This window comes from Doryrhamphus excisus, linkage group LG5 (genome assembly GCF_037039965.1).
Source record: "Doryrhamphus excisus strain RoL-2023G ecotype Guam linkage group LG5, RoL_Dexc_Guam_v1.1, whole genome shotgun sequence".
Taxonomy (NCBI): domain Eukaryota; kingdom Metazoa; phylum Chordata; class Actinopteri; order Syngnathiformes; family Syngnathidae; genus Doryrhamphus; species Doryrhamphus excisus.
Genome location: NC_136361.1, coordinates 10,838,613 through 10,856,522, shown reverse-complemented (window position 1 = coordinate 10,856,522; position 17,910 = coordinate 10,838,613). Strand labels below are relative to the sequence as shown.

Below are 17,910 nucleotides of genomic sequence, written 5' to 3'. Positions count from 1 at the left end.
GACAGACTCAGATCATGACAAGAGGGATCTGGGCATGCTTGATGCTGAAATCTCCCAATTCAGACACTAAAGATGAAGACTTTGATGGATTTGGTAATGGTAATGGTTTTATTTCATTTGAACATGCATCAGATTACAATTGAGTGCATCCCATAATCAGTTCACAGTTCCACATGTCCAAAAGGAGTAGGAAGAAGCAAAGCTTATTAAATCCTGCCCCTCCATCTGGTACTTTTACAATCACTAACTGTTACATTTGTTCACTTCCTGCTTTCTTGATTTGTGGAATAGGAGTGAGATGAAAAAGTGGGTGTATTGTTTTGTATTTTAATCGATACAATTGAAAAATGTTAGAGTTATTGTGATTGAGTTTAATAAAGTGCGACTTCTGTTCCGGTTAGCTTAATCCGCTTTATAATCCAGTGAGCCTTATCGAAAAGTAACTGTTGCAGAACTTACCCACTCCACCCAAATAAGGACTAATAGCATGCCAAGCACCGACGCTTCCCAAGCGCATCTTTTGACCGATGGCGAGTTCCATGTAGAACAACGGCACACCCTCTACAAGCAGCATCAGCAGATATGGAATCAAGAAACTCCCTAAAATCACAAAAACAGAAAAACAACTTAACATATTGACATTTCGGACACATTGCAGCCGCAAAGAATGTATTGGCATATAAATAATAATTAATTGGAAGAGGTGATATTCAAAGGCTAACCCCCATAAGAGAAGCATTCAACTCGGTTTGGATGTATTTATCTTTATTAGGCTCTTGGCTGGCAATGCCGTCGCAGTTTCCTGTCAAAAATCCAAGAAAACACACGTGCCGTTGATATTTTCATTGCCGCTATATAGCACTCAAGCTGTAATCGGTGGATCGATTTTGTTTGTTAAGCTTAATTGTGAATGACGTCAAAGCTCACGAGATAAAAGTCAAAGGTTTATTGTCGGGCTACTTAATGTGATAGGCAATAATATCTTAATATCTTTGACAAGACAGATGGAGTAGACATTGACAGGGTGAACAAAAATACATTTCTCGGCGTTCTTGGCAAAAATACAACATACAATGGCAAGAAATACTTCAATATTGAACACAGTAACACAAAAGCTGGTGGAATGGAAGCCTGCATTGTATTAGCGAACTTAAAGCAAGCAGCTTTTTACCATGTTCAATGTCGAGGTGCAGGTTCATTCATTCATTCATTTTCTACCGCTTTTCCTCACGAGGGTCACAGGGGGTGCTGGAGCCTATCCCAGCTGTCTTCGGGCAAGAGGCGGGGTACACCCTGGACTGGTCGCCAGCCAATCACAGGGCATCACCCTTTAATTTTAATTTTAATTTTAATTTTAATTTTAATTTTAATTTTAATTTTAATTTTAATTTTAATTTTAATTTTAATTTTAATTTTAATTTTAATTTTAATTTTAATTTTAATTTTAATTATTTTCTATCGCTTTTTCCTCACGAGGGTCGTGGGCGTGCTGGAGCCTATCCCAGCTGGCAAGAGGCGGGGTACACCCTGGACTGGTCGCCAGCCAATCACAGGGCATCACATTTTAATTTTAATTTTAATTTTAATTTTAATTTTAATTTTAATTTTAATTTTAATTTTAATTTTAATTTTAATTTTAATTTTAATTTTAATTTTAATTTTAATTCATTTTCTACCACTTTTTCCTCACAAGGGTCGTGGGCATGCTGTAGCCTATCCCAGCTGTCTTCGGGCAAGAGGCGGGGTACACCCTGGACTGGTGGCCAGCCAATCACAGGGCACATATAGACAACCATTCACACTCACATTCATACCTATGGACAATTTGGAGTGGCCAATTAACCTAGCATGTTATTGGAATGTGGGAGGAAACAACAGCACATCCTTCACTAATTACTGGGCAAAATTTTCCATTGTATTGCATACGGTCATTTTATTCACTAACCCAAAAACACACACTCAATACTTTGGAGTTATGGGGAAATAACTACTAAAGTACACTTCACAAACCATACTACAAAAACGGTGAGCTAGGATAATCCACAACGGCAATTAAAGAGAACACACAAACCCTTGGGTCATGAAATCACAAATATTGAAATTCACTGGGGCGGCACGGCAGTCTAGTGATTAGTGCGCAAACCTCACAGCTAGGAGACAAGGGTTCAATTCCACCCTTGGCCATCTCTGTGTGGAGTTTTTGTGTTTTCTCACACAAGCCCGGTCTGCGTGCACCACTGGGGAAGCCTGCAACCAGCCTCTGCCTGCTAATGCCACAAAAACACACTCATTTGTTAACACTCCCCGCTCCCTGTGAAATATCTAAACCAAGTGCAGTCCACGGGCCATTTGTGGACCACTAGGAAAATTAGTAATGTACCCCGTTAGTAATGTAATTGCATGTAAAGTGATGTCAATCACAATGCATTTATATCATACATATTCCCAGGGAGATGTAGGCCTTATATGTACCGGTGCACATGAGCGTGACTGTGAACATTGTTTGACTTTAATAATAACATTGTCTTATTTAAAAAAAATAACATTGTGTCGATTTTTTTTCTGTACTCAATAGTGCAACGTATGCTTCATAACAAGTGGATGCCACTGGACATATGCCGTGGACAATTTTATAGCGCTCCTGTTTTGCTTGTGCGGTAAACTGTTATGTCATGGCCGCTTATCGCCTCCCGCTATTGTGTGCTGCTGTAACAAACAGCCTCCACTCATTCACCGCCTGCAACCTATAGTTTATGATACCTTATTGAGGTTTACAGCCAACTTCAACTTTGCATCAAGTCACCATCTGATAAGGCTTTGTTTGGACATTTACAAGCTAACTACCTTAAGATACTTGGCTGCGTATTCTTCCGGCCTGGTGCTGCATTACATGTACATTAATTACTGTATCAACACCATTTTAAGTGTGGCCTAAATGTTGTGCTTCTGCTTTGCTAACCCAACAGTGCAAGTAGTCACTTCCAGGATGAGCATCAATCATGTGATTCCTCCTGGAATATATACAACCATAATATAATGAAGGAAACGTGTGTGTGTGTATATATATATATATATATATATATACTGTGTCCAAAGTGTGGCTAAAAATATAATTTAAAGAGGACCTATTATGGCTTTCTAGATCTTCCAGACTCTCTCTTTCTGCAGTGTTTCCATGGACCTCCTGCTTCCCAGCCAGATGATCTGTTGAATTATGTATTTAAGTAATATTTAAGGTCTATATTTAAGGTCTGTTTAAGTGTGTGTGTATATATATATATATATATATATATATATAATAACCTGCACAAAAGCTTTCTAGATCTTCCAGCTTCCCAGCCAAATGATCTGTTTAATTATATATTTAAGTAATATTTAAGGTCTGTTTAAGTATATATATGTATATATGTATATATGTATATATATATATATATATACTGTGTCCAAAGTGTGGCTAAAAATATAATTTAAAGGGGACCTATTATGCTCATTTTCTGTGCTTTGTATTGAGTTGTGGACTCCTATAGAGCAGCTACACACAATAACCTGCACAAAAGCTTTCTAGATCTTCCAGACTCTGTACCTCTCCAACTCTGTAGTGTTTCCATGGACTTCCTGCTTCCCAGCCAAATGGTCTGTTTAATTTACTTCACTCCCAGCCCATCTTTAGTTACACCCACTTCGCTGTGATTTTGTCACACTCCTTACTTCCGGATACGTAAGTCCGTTTAAGGAGTGCAGGCAATCTGCAGCCCATATAAACAAGTCCAGATCACATGGACATCAGTAGAAGTCCATGTTGGAAAAAAATGTGTAAAACTGAGTGTTCAGAGCCATCCCAAACTTCTTTCGGGGCTCACTTCCCAATGCATAAGCACTCATTATCTGATGCTTTGCCATTTAATACGAGAATACAATATTCTTACTGCATTTATAGGCCGGAATGTCACATTTCCATTTTTTAAGAAAATGAAGCTGTAATTTTTTGGAAAATTAGAATGAAGTCATAATACCTGGAAAAGAAAATTTTACAGGGATTATTTAAGATGATTCAATCCCACCTTCGACCATCTCCTTGTGGAGTTTGCATGTTCTCAGGTCAGTTCAATTTATTTGTCTCCCTTGGGAGAAATTTGGTTTAGCACTCCTCTTGTGTTAGGGTCGACACCGACCCGTTTTACATTTTAATGCATAAAAAGAATCCCATAACATTTGTCTATTGCATCAAGGCTTTTTGACTTTGTCAGGAAACTCTATTTCAACAAAATAAAACCAAAAAAAACATTTTTACTACATTTTAAAATGGTCTGGTTGAAATCTGTGGCCACTCTACCATACAGGCCTGATTGGTGGATTGCTGCAGAGATGGTTGTCCTTCTGGAAGGCTCTCCTCTCTCCACAGAGGAACGCTGGAGCTCTGACAGAGTGACCATCGGGGCCTTGGTCACCTCCCTGACTAAGGCCCTTCTTCCCCGATCGCTCAGTTTAGAAGGCCGGCCAGCTCTAGGAAGAGTCCTGGTGGTTCCAAACGTCTTCCATTTACGAATAATGGAGGCCACTGTGCTCATTGGGACCTTCAAAGCAGCAGAAATGTTTCTGTATCCTTCCCCAGATTTGTGCCTCAAGACAATCCTGTCTCGCAGGTCTACAGACAGTTCTTTTGACTTCATGCTTGGTGTTTGTGCTCTGACATGCACAGTCAACTGTGGGACCTTATATAGACAGTTATTATATTTCCAAATCATGTCCAATCAACTGAATTTACTGCAGGTGGACTCCAATTAAGCTGTAGAAAGATCTCAAGGATGATCAGTGGAAAAAAGATGCACCTGAGCTCAATTTTGAGCTTCATGGCAAAGGCTGTGAATACTTATGTAAATGTGATTTTTTTGTTTTCTATTTTTAATTAATTCAAAAAAGTAAAAAAAAAAACGTTTTCACATTGTCATAATGGAGTATTTTGTGTAGAATTTTGAGGTAAGAGATTAATTTAATTCAGTTTGGAATGAGGCTGTAACATGACAAAATGTAGAAAAAGTGAAGCGCTGTGAATACTTTCCGGATGCACTGTAAGGGCATCATCATTGTTATCATGCATCTTCCCCATTGGCAAGAGCGACTGCAGTGAGCAGACGTGCCTATAGGGGGAGCGTATTTAAGGAGGCTTTTCCAGCGCGCCGGGGTGGTTGGAGGAAGAGAGAAATTACCGGCGTTTTAGCCACGAGGGCCAACTTTGTCAAGCGACACCTGACGGGATTCCCTTTTCCCTCCTGGCTTGAGCAATTGGACTTTGGGCAAGGTTCCGGACCCAGGAATCGGACGGAGAAGTGGATGCGCGTCCGTGAGTGGAACTGCGGCTTTCACCTCTGTTTTACAGACAAGCACTGACTCTTCGGGAACTTTGGGACATTTGCGGGGTGGGGGGTAAACTTTTGGGATTAATTTGGGTGTTTCATTATTGTCTTTGTTGGCAGGTGGGATGTTTAGTTAGTTAGTTGGTTAGTCAGTTAGGTTGGTTGGGAGGGGATGACATGCGGGGTTTGTTTGGTGAAATTAAACTGCCGTGGTGTGGCTACCTAACATTTTCGACAGTCCTTCCTTTTTTTCTTACAGCTGATATCCGCTCCCCCCGTGACCTTCCTTTGCGTTGTCGCCTCGTTACCTCTATAGGAGGGCGCGATCGTTACAAGGTGAAAGCAGCGGTTCAATGCGGCCCTCAGCTGATTGATATGGTGGATAACATCGTTAGCACTCTGACCGGGACTGAAAACATCTTGGTGATCTTAAAGAAGCTTCTGGCCTTTGTGGAGGCAGATGGATGCATTCGTAGACCAGAATGGACAAAGTAAGCCAAGTCTATTGGAATGTGGCTACTCGCACAAAGCACAAACAATCTTCTTAATCTGCATTTCGCCCCCCGCGCCCCCCACGACCCAACCCCACCAGTCTATCCAATGCAAGGAAATACAACACCTGTTGTTTGTTGTCTCTGCCTGAACCCACTCACGGCTGTGTCCACGGCAACTGCTGTGACATCAGGATGACATCCCGCACACTGAGGCTCCACGTTTGGGCAATCGGCAGCGTGAACATCTTCAGGCCTATGCGCGCACGTCATTTATGGCCGTGCCTCCCTGCGGCGGGGTCCACGTTGCACGACAACATGGCTGCCGGCCTCCAGTCTACCTCCACTGTCATGTTGAGTGTGTATAATGTGGACAGGTCATTGCACAATTTTGTTTTGTCTTGGGATTAACTTATGTTACTAACGCCATGATTATTTTCTAGTGACAAGTAATCCAATTAATTACTTCTGCTTTATCGCACATTATCATTCAGTAATCCCTTGTTTATTGCAGTAAACTGGTTCCAGACTACACCGTGATAAGAATTATTTTCTCATAAATTGAATATAACCCAATGTAGTAGAATGACAGACATATAGGACAAAGGTTTTTAACATTATCAGAGCCCTTTAGACATAAAATTGTAACGATCGCGCCCTCCTATAGAGGTAACGAGGCTACAACGCAAAAAGGAAGGTCGCGGGTGGAGCGGATATCAGCTGTAAGAAAAAAAAAGGAAACACTGTCAAAAATGTTGGGTTGCCACACCACGGCAGTTTAATTACTCCAAAACAAACCCTGCATGTCATCCCCTCCCAACCAACCTAACTAACTAACCAACTAACTAACTAAACGTCCCACCCGCCAACAAAGACAACCATGAACCCCAAATTAATCCCGAACGTTTACCCCCAACCCCGAAAGTGTCCCAAAGTTCCCGAAGAGTCAGTGCTTGTCCGTAAAACAGAGTTGAAAGCCGCAGTTCCACTCACGGACGCGCATCCACTTCTCCGTCCGATCCCTGGGTCCGGAACCTTGCCCAAAGTCCAACAACTCAAGCCGAGAAGGAAAAGGAAATCCCGTCAGGTGTCGCTTGACAAAGTTGGTCCTCGTGGCTAAAACGCCGGCTCTCAGGATCCCCTTGGTGTGGGACATCACAAAACTTTCTGTTTCTTCAACCACCCTGGCGCGGTGGAAGAGCTTCCTTAAATACACGCCCTCTGCAGGCGCGTCTTCTCACTGCAGACGCTCTTGCAAATGAGGAGGATGCATGATAACAATGATGACGTACGTGTATATAACTCCTGTACCTGTTCCCCCGTACACAGATCATGACAGTAGTTTTTCTTACAGCTGAGTATATTGTAGCGACGCACTTATGGACCCCACTACCTCAGCTGATGGACTTCTGTGGCCATTACACCCCCCCCCCCCCCCAGCCAGCGGCTTACCGGGACCGTAATAGGGCTTCATGTCTACCACATTATAGTGTCCACCTTTAACTTATCTGTCATCCACCGAACACTATAGTTTACAGGACCTAATTTTTTCTCTACCCGAGCAGGGCTTACCCATCTGGGAGCAAGTTTGGCAGAGAATTTTGCTGAAGCTTTGGATAGTGGGTGTGCCCGAAACCAGACCAGATCCCCAACAGCAAAGTGTACATCTTTGCGACGTGCATTATAATATCTGGCTTGTCAAGCTTTGGCCGCACCAACATGTCTCTCCACTTCGTTGTGCAACTGTGTGTGTGTGTGTGGTATGCGGATGTGTGTGGTGATGGAGCTTTGTGTATCAGTCGTTCCAGCGGTCCCATCAAGTTCCTACCAAGGGCCAACATGGCGGGAGTGGTGCCTGTCGTCTCGTGGACTGCCGTGTTGAGAGCGAGACGGAACTCAGGCAACCATCCATCCCAGTCTTGATGATGGTTCCCCACAAAGAAGGCAATCATTGTTTTTAAGGTCCGATTGACTCGTTCAGTCATGTTTGTTTGGAGGTGGTAGGCTGTGGTCAGCTTATGGGACACTCCCCAAGCTTCACACAACCGGGACATCAACTGACTAGTGAACTGGGGGCCACGGTCGGACACCATGTATTTAGGAACCCCCCATCGGGTGAAGATGTCGTTCTTCAAGATTTGGCATACCTTGGGGGTTTTAGCATCCCTCAGTGCAAAAAGCTCCACCCACTTTGAGAAATAGTCCACCACTACCATCAGTACCGAGTTCCGGGCCCTGCTGAGTGGGATTGGCCCCATGAAGTCCACTCCAATCATCTCCCCAGGGGCCTTGACCTCAGGGGACTGAAGATGTCCGGCAGGCTTAGTGTTAGGGCTTTTGTACTGCTGACATGTACTGCATGCCCTGACGTGGCTCCAAACATCTCCTCGGACCGTTGGCCACCAAGCCACTTCCAGAACTTTTAGGAGGGTCTTTGTCCTCCCCAAATGGCCACCGAAGGGGCTGTTATGGAAGTAGGCCAGGAACAGCGGTACCAGGGCACCAGGCACTACGAGTAGGTACTTGAAGCCCCCGTGCTTTGATGGTATTCCACGGTACCACACACCTTGCTGAAGTTGATAGTGGACGCACCCCGGCTTAGGATGGTCAACCGAGGGTCCACACTGCAGGCAAGTTGGATCCATTTTCTGGGCTTCCGCAATGTCTTGGAGCGTACCTGGGAGGTCCGACCAGTAATTCTTCGGGTTCAGCTAGACATACTTCCCCTTCTGATGACTGGGGTGCACGGGACAGGGCATCAGGCACCACATTGCAGCATCCTTTTTTGTAATGGACCCTAAAGAAGAAACTTTGCAGCCTCAGAGTCCACCGTGTAAGCCGAGACGACGTCTTGGGGAAGTTGAATGCCCATGAGAGGGCGCTGTAATCTGTGAATACGTCAAAGGTGGTCCCCTCAAGAAAGTGTCTCCACTTTTCAACAGCCCAAACGACAGCCAGGCATTCCTTTTCTGCAGTGGAGTAACGGACTTCCGCACCCTGGAGGGCTCTGGTTCCTCGCCTTCCATGCACTGCATCAGGACAGCTCCCAGGCCTACATCGCTGGCGTCACAGTGGACCTGGAAACTGACGTGTGGATGGGGTTGTGCAAGGACTGGCGGTGACTGCAGCAAGGCTTTAAGGTTGTTGAAGGCCTCTTGGCAACTTGGGCTCCATTCCCAAGGCACATCCTTCTTTTTTAGATGGTTCAAGGGCGCTGCTAAGTCAGCGAGCCTGGGGAGGAATTTATGGTACCAGCCCACCAACCCCAGAAACCTCTGGAGACTTTTCAGGTCGGCTGGTGGCGGGTAGGCAGTAGTAGCCGAGATCTTAGCTGCATCCACCTCCACCCCTTTCCCGGAAACCAGATGTCCCAAAAAGGTGAGCTGGCGTTGGAGTAAGTGGCACTTTTTCACGTTGAGCGTTAGGTTGGCTTGATGTAATTTTGCGAACACAGCGTCAAGGTCGAGGAGATGTTGTTCCTCTGTCTTCGAGAATACAATGATGTCTTCAATGTACACGAAACAGGTCCTCCCTCTCAGCTCACCCAAGACGGTCTCCATCAACCGCTGGAAGGTAGCCCCGGCGTTCCGCAGTCCAAAGGGCATAACCTTGAACTGGAACAGGCCTAGGTGGGTGGTCATGGCAGTCTTCGGCTTGCACGCCACATCCATGGCCACTTGCCAGTATCCACTCTGCAAGTCCAAGGAACTGAAATAGGTGGCGCAGAGCAGGGACTCCAATATCTCGTGGACCAGGGGCATGGGGTATGCATCATGCAGTGTTTTGGCATTGAGGCCCCTGTAATCCACACAGAACCGGGGTGTCCCATCCTTCCGGGGAGTCAGCACTACAGGAGATGCCCACGGCAATGTTGATGGCTCGATTACCCCATTGGCCAACATTTTCTTGATTTGCTCTTCGATTATTTGCTGTTTTTGGCAGGACACCCCGTAAGCCCTCCGCCTCACCAGCACCTCATCGGTCGTCCTGATTTTATGGGTAATGGTCCGGGTGGCACCAGTGGTCTCAGTCCAAACGTTTGGCCACTTCTGCAGCAGCGGCCTCACAACTTCGGGCTGAGCCTCCAAGAAAGGAATGTTGGATGGGTGGCCTTTGGGCTCCTCGACAACAGCCATGTAAAAATTCACAGAAGAGTGAGTATGATTCCAGTGTAGTTTATCTCTGGTTTTGTTGAGAAACCTAAACTCTTTCCCACCTGACATAGCATATTTGCGGAGATGAGGTTTCAGGGTGATCTCAGTCAGGGCCATGAAGTCAAGACCTAGGAGCAGCGGCATACACAAATGGTTGTCAGGCATCACATGCACTACCAGTGTGCCGTGGAAGTCCTGCAGGGTCAGGAGCAGGGTGGCTTTTCCAAGGGCCCTGTTCTCTTGCCCATTGGCCATGATGAACCTCGGAATTCCGCTTGGCTCTAGGATTTCGCCCTCCTTCCTTATCGCCTTCCACAAGGAGTGACTCATCAGGGAGTAGGAGCACCCAGAGTCAAGGACTGCATCCCCATGCAAGCCTCGCAGGCCTACAGGCACGACCAAAAGGGCTTGTTCTCCCACTGCAAAGGCGAGGTCAGCTGCTGTGCTTCGGCTTGACCCCTGCTCCGCCTTCTTGCCCGGCCTTTTCACTGGATTAGCCTGTTGTACGCGGCTCCAATAGTCTTTGGTGTTGCTCCAGTCCCTCTCAATCAGGGAGCCAACCTTAACCATCTGGTCCACTGTGGATACGATACCCCGCAATCCGCTGGCCAGCCTTGGGTTACAGGCACCGAGTATGCACCGCACGATTTCCTCTTCCTCCATGTCGGGTCTCCATTTCAGGCACAGGGCACGGTAATCATACGCAAAGACACACAGAGACTGATTGGGGGTTTGCACATTGGAGCTGCTCCTCGATCTCAGATTGGTAGTCGGTGGGTAAAAAAGCCTCAAGAAAGGACTGCTTGAAGGTAGCCCAGCATGTTATTTTACTGTGGGCCGCCAACCACCAGCTCCGTGCAGGTCCCTTTAGGACTGCATTGAGGGTCCCAACCAGTTCGGCATCACTCAGAGGCCTGACAGCCAGGAAGTTCTCATATTGCTCAATGAATTCTGTTACATCAGCAAAACTCCTGGACTCTCCAAACTGGGGAAACTCCATCCTTATAGGGGGGTCGCGCTGTGACCGCCGGCGGAATGGGAAAGGTGGCATCGATGGCGGGTGGCTGGTTGCTGCCTGACGCTGGAGGTGCAGGGGTGGAGAAACTAGCAAGTCTCCAAGGCAGGCAACTCTTGGTCAGGGTCTTCTTGGTGCGGTGTCCTGATCTGGCTGGTCCAAATACATGGACCCTAACAGGCTGGACAGTTCTGTGACTGCTGTGTGGCTATGCCTATAGGTGACATGTCGGCAGGGCTCAAGGAGCGGGGTGTCAGGTCCTGGGCTGCTTCAGCCCCGTCCACTCTGTCGTCCTCGTCTGACACCTGCTGGCTGGAAGCTGACATAACTCCAGTTTATGTATGAAAATGTGTTATGCTGTATGTAAAAGTAGTTGAGTGACAATATGCTTGGATGGAAAACAGTGGAAATACCTTGGCCAAGATTGTTTACTGTATAAATTAGCCTTGCAGAAAATGCGCGTTCCTGTGAATGAAGTGTGTGTGCGTGCGTAAATGTGCGCGAGCTGATATTGTTCCAGCCCACAACTAAATCGGAACGCAGCACGCGCGTAAAGTTCACCCTCCCCCAATGTATTTACAAGAAGCACTGAAAAACTTATGAAACAACAAGGAGCGCTGATATCAATACTACTACAACCCCGGCCCCCGTACTGGCCACCACTCTGTAACGATCGCGCCCTCCTATAGAGGTAACGAGGCTACAACGCAAAAAGGAAGGTCGCGGGGGGAGCGGATATCAGCTGTAAGAAAAAAAAGGAAACACTGGGTTGCCACACCACGGCAGTTTAATTACTCCAAAACAAACCCCGCACACCAACAAGGACAACCATGAACCCCCAAATTAATCCCGAACGTGTACCCCCAACCCCGAAAGTGTCCCAAAGTTCCCGAAGAGTCAGTGCTTGTCTGTAAAACAGAGTTGAAAGCCGCAGTTCCACTCACGGACGCGCATCCACTTCTCCGTCCGATCCCTGCGTCCGGAACCTTGCCCAAAGTCCACCAGCTCAAGCCGAGAGGGAAAAGGAAATCCCGTCAGGTGTCGCTTGACAAAGTTGGTACTCGTGGCTCAAACGGCGGCTCTCAGCATCCCCTTCGGTGTGTGACGTCACAAAACTTTCTGTTTCTTCAACCACCCCGGCGCGCTGGAAGAGCTTCCTTAAATACACGCCCTCTGCAGGCGCGTCTTCTCACTGCAGTCGCTCTTGCAAATGAGGAGGATGCATGATAACAATGATGATGCACATATATATAACTCCTGTACCTGTTCCCCTGTACACAGATTATCACAGTAGTTTTTCTTACAGCTGAGCCTAATATAGCGACACACTTATGGACCCCACTACCTCAGCTGATGGACTTCTGTGGCCATTACAAAATAACCCCTATAGTTACATTTATACTCCTATTAGTACACATAACAAGACGAAAATAAGACACGTAATGATTGGGAGTGGGCGGCACGGCGGTCGAGTGGTTAGCGCGCAGACCTCACAGGGTTCAATTCCACCCTCGGCCATCTCTGTGTGGATTTTGCATGTTCTCCCCATGCATGCGTGGGTTTTGTCCGGGTACTCCGGTTTCCTTGTCACGAGCGGGCTTCACCCCCTCGTGACAGCTCTCTTCGTTTCCTTCTTTCCTTCTGTTCCAGTTTCCATGCCCTTATTTTGGTATCCACTTCCTTTGTTGTTCTCTTCCGTTTTCCTTACCCCTGCTCTTTTCACACACCTGCTTCTAATTTCATTATCCCTATTTAGTTCAGGTGTGTGCTCTTTCAGTTGTGGCTTCATTGTGAATTGTCTTTGGTTTGTACTGGCTGTTGTGTTTTCCTGCTGCTGCCATATTTGCATTAAACCACCTTTTATTTGCACTTTTGGTCCTGCTCTCTGCATCCTGGGGTCGCAACGCAACACCGCCAAGCACGATCGTGACATTCCTCCCACATTCCAAAAACATGCTAGGTTAATTAGCGACTCCAAATTGTCCATATGTCGGTATGAATGTGAGTGTGAATGGTTAAGGGTGTCCAGGGTGTACGCCGCCTCTCGCCCAAAGATAGCTGGGATAGGCTCCAGCACCCCCCGCCACCCTCGTGAGGAAAAGCGGTAGAAAGTGAATGAATGAATGAATGAATGATTGGGAGTCACATGATCACATAGTACTTCCTGTGGTTTCTATCGTGTTATCAACTTATTAACTAGTAAGTGACCAGTGTAAAATAACTTAAAATGTATATGAATGCATCTTGAGAATGCCTTGATTTTGTATTTTACTTTTTTTAATTTTTTTTATATTTATATACATTTTTTATTTTACTTTTTTATTCATTTTTATGCTTGAAAATGCTTAATTTAGGACATACATTTATAGAAGTCATTATACCTTTTCATTGTATGGTTAGAATTACAGTAAAGGTTGATGGGCTGGAGAATAGTGGTCAGTGTATCGATCCAAATATGGATACATTAGTGAAAATTCCATGTGTTTTTCCATACTGTAATTCCATAATTCCATACTGGTGTGATGAGATGTATATTTCAGTGCCTTTCTCTTTTTTTACAACTTTTTTTTGTTGTGTAGTTGCTATACAGCGGTATGAAAAAGTGTTTGCATGGCCCTTTATGAATATGATTTATATGATTGCCCACTAAAGCTAAAAACTGGTTGGGTCACGCTTAGCAGCAACAACTGCAATCAAGCGTTTGTGCTAACTTGCAATGAGTCTCTTTCAGCGCTGTGGAGGAATGTTGGCCCACTCATCTTTGCAGAATTGTTGTCATTCAGCCACAATGGAGGCTTTTCCAGTGTGAAGCTGTTTTTAAGTTTTCTCAATAGGATTCAGGTCTGGGCTTCATTTGGTTTTTCTTCAGCCATTCAGAGGTGGACTTGCTGGTGTGTTTTGGATCATTGTCCTGCTACACAACAGCTTGAGGTCACCAACAGATATTCTCCTTCAGGAGAATTCATGGCTCCTTGTCTTCCAGGTCCTGAAGCAGCAAAACAGCCCCAGACCATCACACTACCACCACCATATTTTACTGTTGCTATGTTTTTTTTCGTTTGCGCCAATATAAGGCAACACACTCCATCCAAAGAGTTCAACTTTTGTCTCATCAGTATTTTCCCAAAGGTGATGGGGATCATCAATATGTTTTCTGGCAAATTTTGTGACCTCTTGGATGAGTTGTTGCTGTGCTCCTGCCGTCATTTTGGTTGGCTGGCGACTCCTGGGGATTTTCACCGCTGTTCCATGTTTTGCCATTTGTGGATAATAGCTCTCACTGTGGTTGGCTGGAGTCCCAAAGCTTTAGAAATTGCTTTTCCAAACCTATAGGTCTCAAATACTCAGTTATGTGTTTAACAGAGGGGTGTTAAGAGTTCATAGAATTGGATATTCTCGTACTGATGAATTCTATGATTTCATTTTTGCGGGAATTTTCACCACTGTTCCATGTTTTGCCATTTGTGGATAATAGCTCTCACTGTGGTTGGCTGAAGTCCCAGCAAGCCGGATCCAGTTCAATACTGATCCAATCAGAAAGCACACAACCCTTAACGAGCATGACTTCAATCGTATTTAGTTTCGCCACTTCCTACTTTTCATCACTGCTAATGTGAGTGGGCTCCATTGCCGTACTTTGTGGCATTTTCCAAATGTTTTTTTCTGGAAAAAGATTTCAGCGTCAGAAAAATGCTTGATCTCCTCCCGGTCATTTCAGGGGGCACTCATTTTCACACAATAATAATAATAATAATAAAAAGCTTCTTTGAAAGACTGCATTTTGTGTTCAGTTGTGTTGTCATTGACTAATATTTACATTTGTTTGATGATCTGAAACATGTAAGTGTGACAAACATGCAAAGATAAAAAATAATCAGGATGGAAGAAAACACTTTGTCACACCACTGTAGCTATATTTTTTATTTATTTTGCTTATCAAGTTGCAAAAAAATGGAAACATTGGTAGAATTTGTTGAAATTATTACATTGTCTCATTTTGCTGTATTTATACTGTTTGCTGTTAAAATATATTTTGTTTTATTTCATACATTTGTCGAGTGATTAGCACGCAGGCCTCACAGCTAGGAGACCTGAGTTCGATTCCCCCCTCGGGCATCTCTGTGTGGAGTTTGCATGTTCTCCCCGTGCATGCGTGGGTTTTCTCCGGGTACTCTGGTTTCCTCCCACATTCCAAAAACATGCTAGGTTAATATTCATGTTCACAAAAAAGTCCCTTGTGAAATTCTGTTGACGATGATAATATTTTTTTCTTGCTGGGAATAACCAAATACAATCACCTCTGCCTGAACTTGTTTCATAAACAGAGAAGCAGCGCTTGGGCAAGGGCAGACAGCTTAATTGGCCTTTGGCGCCCCTAAGGAAGTCCATACATCTGTGACATCACAAAGAGACTGTTTTACCATGCCTTCTGAAACCGAGTGTTTTGAGCCATCCCAAACTTTTTTCAGGGCTCACTTCCAAATGTGAAAACCTCATTATCTGAAACTTTGGCATCATTTAACACAAGAATACAACATTCTAACGACATTTATAGTTCCGAAAAGTGGTCCCCAGAAGAAAAAGTCCCCTAAGGTCCCCTTTCAATTCAATTCCACTCCACCCAATAAAATTCAATGTAGTTATTTTCAAATATTTTTTGAAAACTTTTTAAAAACCTGCATGGTGTGCGAGTGGTTAGCACGCAGGCGTCACAGCTAAGAGACCTGAGTTCAGGGCACCCTCGGGCATCTGTGTGTGGAGTTTGCATGTTCTCCCCATGCATGCGTGGGTTTTCTCCGGGTACTCCGGTTTCCTCCCACATTCCAAAAACATGCTAGGTTAATTGGTGACTCCAAATTGTCCATAGGTATGAATGTGAGTGTGAATGGTTGTTTGTCTATATGTGCCCTGTGATTGGCTGGCCACCAGTCCAGGGTGAATCCCGCCTCTCGCCCGAAGACAGCTGGGATAGGCTCCAGCACCCCCCGCGACCCTCGTGAGGAAAAAGCGGTAGAAAATGAATGAATGAATGATAGAATTTGTTGAAATTATTACATTGTCTCATCTTGCTGTATTTATACTATTTGCTATTAATTATATTTTGTCTTATTTAATACATTTGTCGAGTGGTTAGCCCGCTGGCCTCACAGCTAGGAGACCCGAGTTCGATTCCACCCTCGGGTATCTCTGTGTGGAGTTTGCATGTTCTCCCCGTGCATGCGTGGGTTTTCTCCGGGTACTCCGGTTTCCTCCCACATTCCAAAAACATGCTAGGTTAATTGGCCACTCCAAATTGTCCATAGGTATGAATGTGAGTGTGAATGGTTGTTTGTCTATATGTGCCCTGTGATTGGCTGGCGACCAGTCCATGGTGTACAGCGCCTCTCACCAGAAGACAGCTGGGATAGGCTCCAGCACCCCCGCGACTCTCGTGAGAATGAACGAATGACTGAATCATACAATCGTCCCGTGTTTATTATTATTATTATTATTATTATAAGATCAGCAAATGAAATGCAAAATCATACAATAAGCTTGGAAGTTGTCAGCTGTTGGTTTGGTTTTTGATAACGCTGACTGTGACAATAAAGTTGATGTTTAGTCCATAAATCAGATGAAAAATGTCTCAACTCTTCCTTGGTTGAAATAAAGACTAAATATTGAAGTATGTTCTTGATGCCTTTGCTAATTATCTTTTGCGTTCATCATCTTTCACTTTGTTTTTTTTTGTTTTTTTTTTTTTGCTTATGTCCCGCTTTTACCCTTTTATTGCCTTGTTTTACTTTCTTTCTACTTTATGTTACATATGTGAAGTGGATAAATCTGCCTTGCTATAGACTAATTGGCCAGTAGAGCGTACAAAATGAGCGTGATTAGATGATAATCAAAATGTCGTCAATCAAAATCAATTATCCAAATGTGCCGTATCGCCTACACCAACACCACTTTGACAATACAAGACTAGAGACGATGCCAGGTGAAAGTTCTTACCTCCGCCGTGCATCTGGCACAGGTACGGGAAGCGCCACACGTTCCCCAGTCCGATCGCGTACGAAACGCAGGCCATCACGAACTGCATGGGATTGTCCCAGTTGGGTCGGGCATCTTTTTCCATGTTTGCGTCTCCCGGTGCTTCGCCAACAAGATGAATGCCGCTCCAGGTCGCTGCCAGTCTTTTACGCCTCCCTGATTCCAAGTTGGACATTGGCAGTAGGCGGGGTTTCAACCACAGTAGGCGGGGCTTCAAGTCTTTATTACTGCAGTAATGTAATATGGTCAAGCTTGAGTCCCGGTCCTCATTATTATCATATTATTATACATTATATCATACTCTGGTATGGTATCATGTATGTATGTCTGCTATTATTTATATTTGACGAACAGAACGACGTGCGTCACAACATAAAGACGTGCTTCCACACACAAAGATGCACGTCTACAGACGCACGTTGAGCTCCGCTAGCAGGTGTGTATGACTGCCCCCTACAGCCAATGCCCTGAATTACAGCTCAGGCCCACACAATATTACGTACATACACTCTACTTTACCAGAGTATTTTTTTAATCCAATCCATATCAGCAACACTTTAAATGTGTTCACATGTGGCATTTTCTACCGCTTATACTCACCAGGGTCGCGGGGGTGCTGGAGCCTATCCCAGCTGTCTTCAGGCGAGAGGCGGGGTACACCCTGGCACCCCTGACTGGTGGCCAGCCAACCACATGGCACAATTAACCTAGCATGTTTTTGGAATGTGGGAGGAAACCGGAGTAAAACCGGAGAAAAACACACAATCACGGGGAGAACATGCAAACTCCACACAGAGATGGCCGAGTGTGGAATTGAACTCAGGTCTCCTAGCTGTAAGGCCTGCGTGCTAACCACTCATACACCG

At 45.1% G+C, this 17,910-nt stretch overlaps 1 protein-coding gene across 4 annotated transcripts in view; it reads right to left on the bottom strand.

The window, feature by feature from the left end:
- slc6a20 (solute carrier family 6 member 20) overlaps positions 1-17,211 on the bottom strand; it is a 51,214-nt gene extending 34,003 nt beyond the window's left edge. For 3 of the 4 annotated variants that reach the window (XM_078790687.1, XM_078790686.1, XM_058053143.2), the window contains exons 1-2: positions 17,006-17,211; positions 460-600 (exon numbers count right to left, since the gene is read on the bottom strand). In XM_078790687.1, coding sequence (XP_078646813.1) covers positions 460-600; positions 17,006-17,129 — 265 coding nt within the window. In that variant the 5' untranslated portion in view covers positions 17,130-17,211. The remainder of the gene's footprint in view (positions 1-459; positions 601-17,005) is intronic. The other variant, XM_078790688.1, reaches the window with a different exon arrangement.
- Between the last annotated feature and the right edge of the window lie 699 nt (positions 17,212-17,910).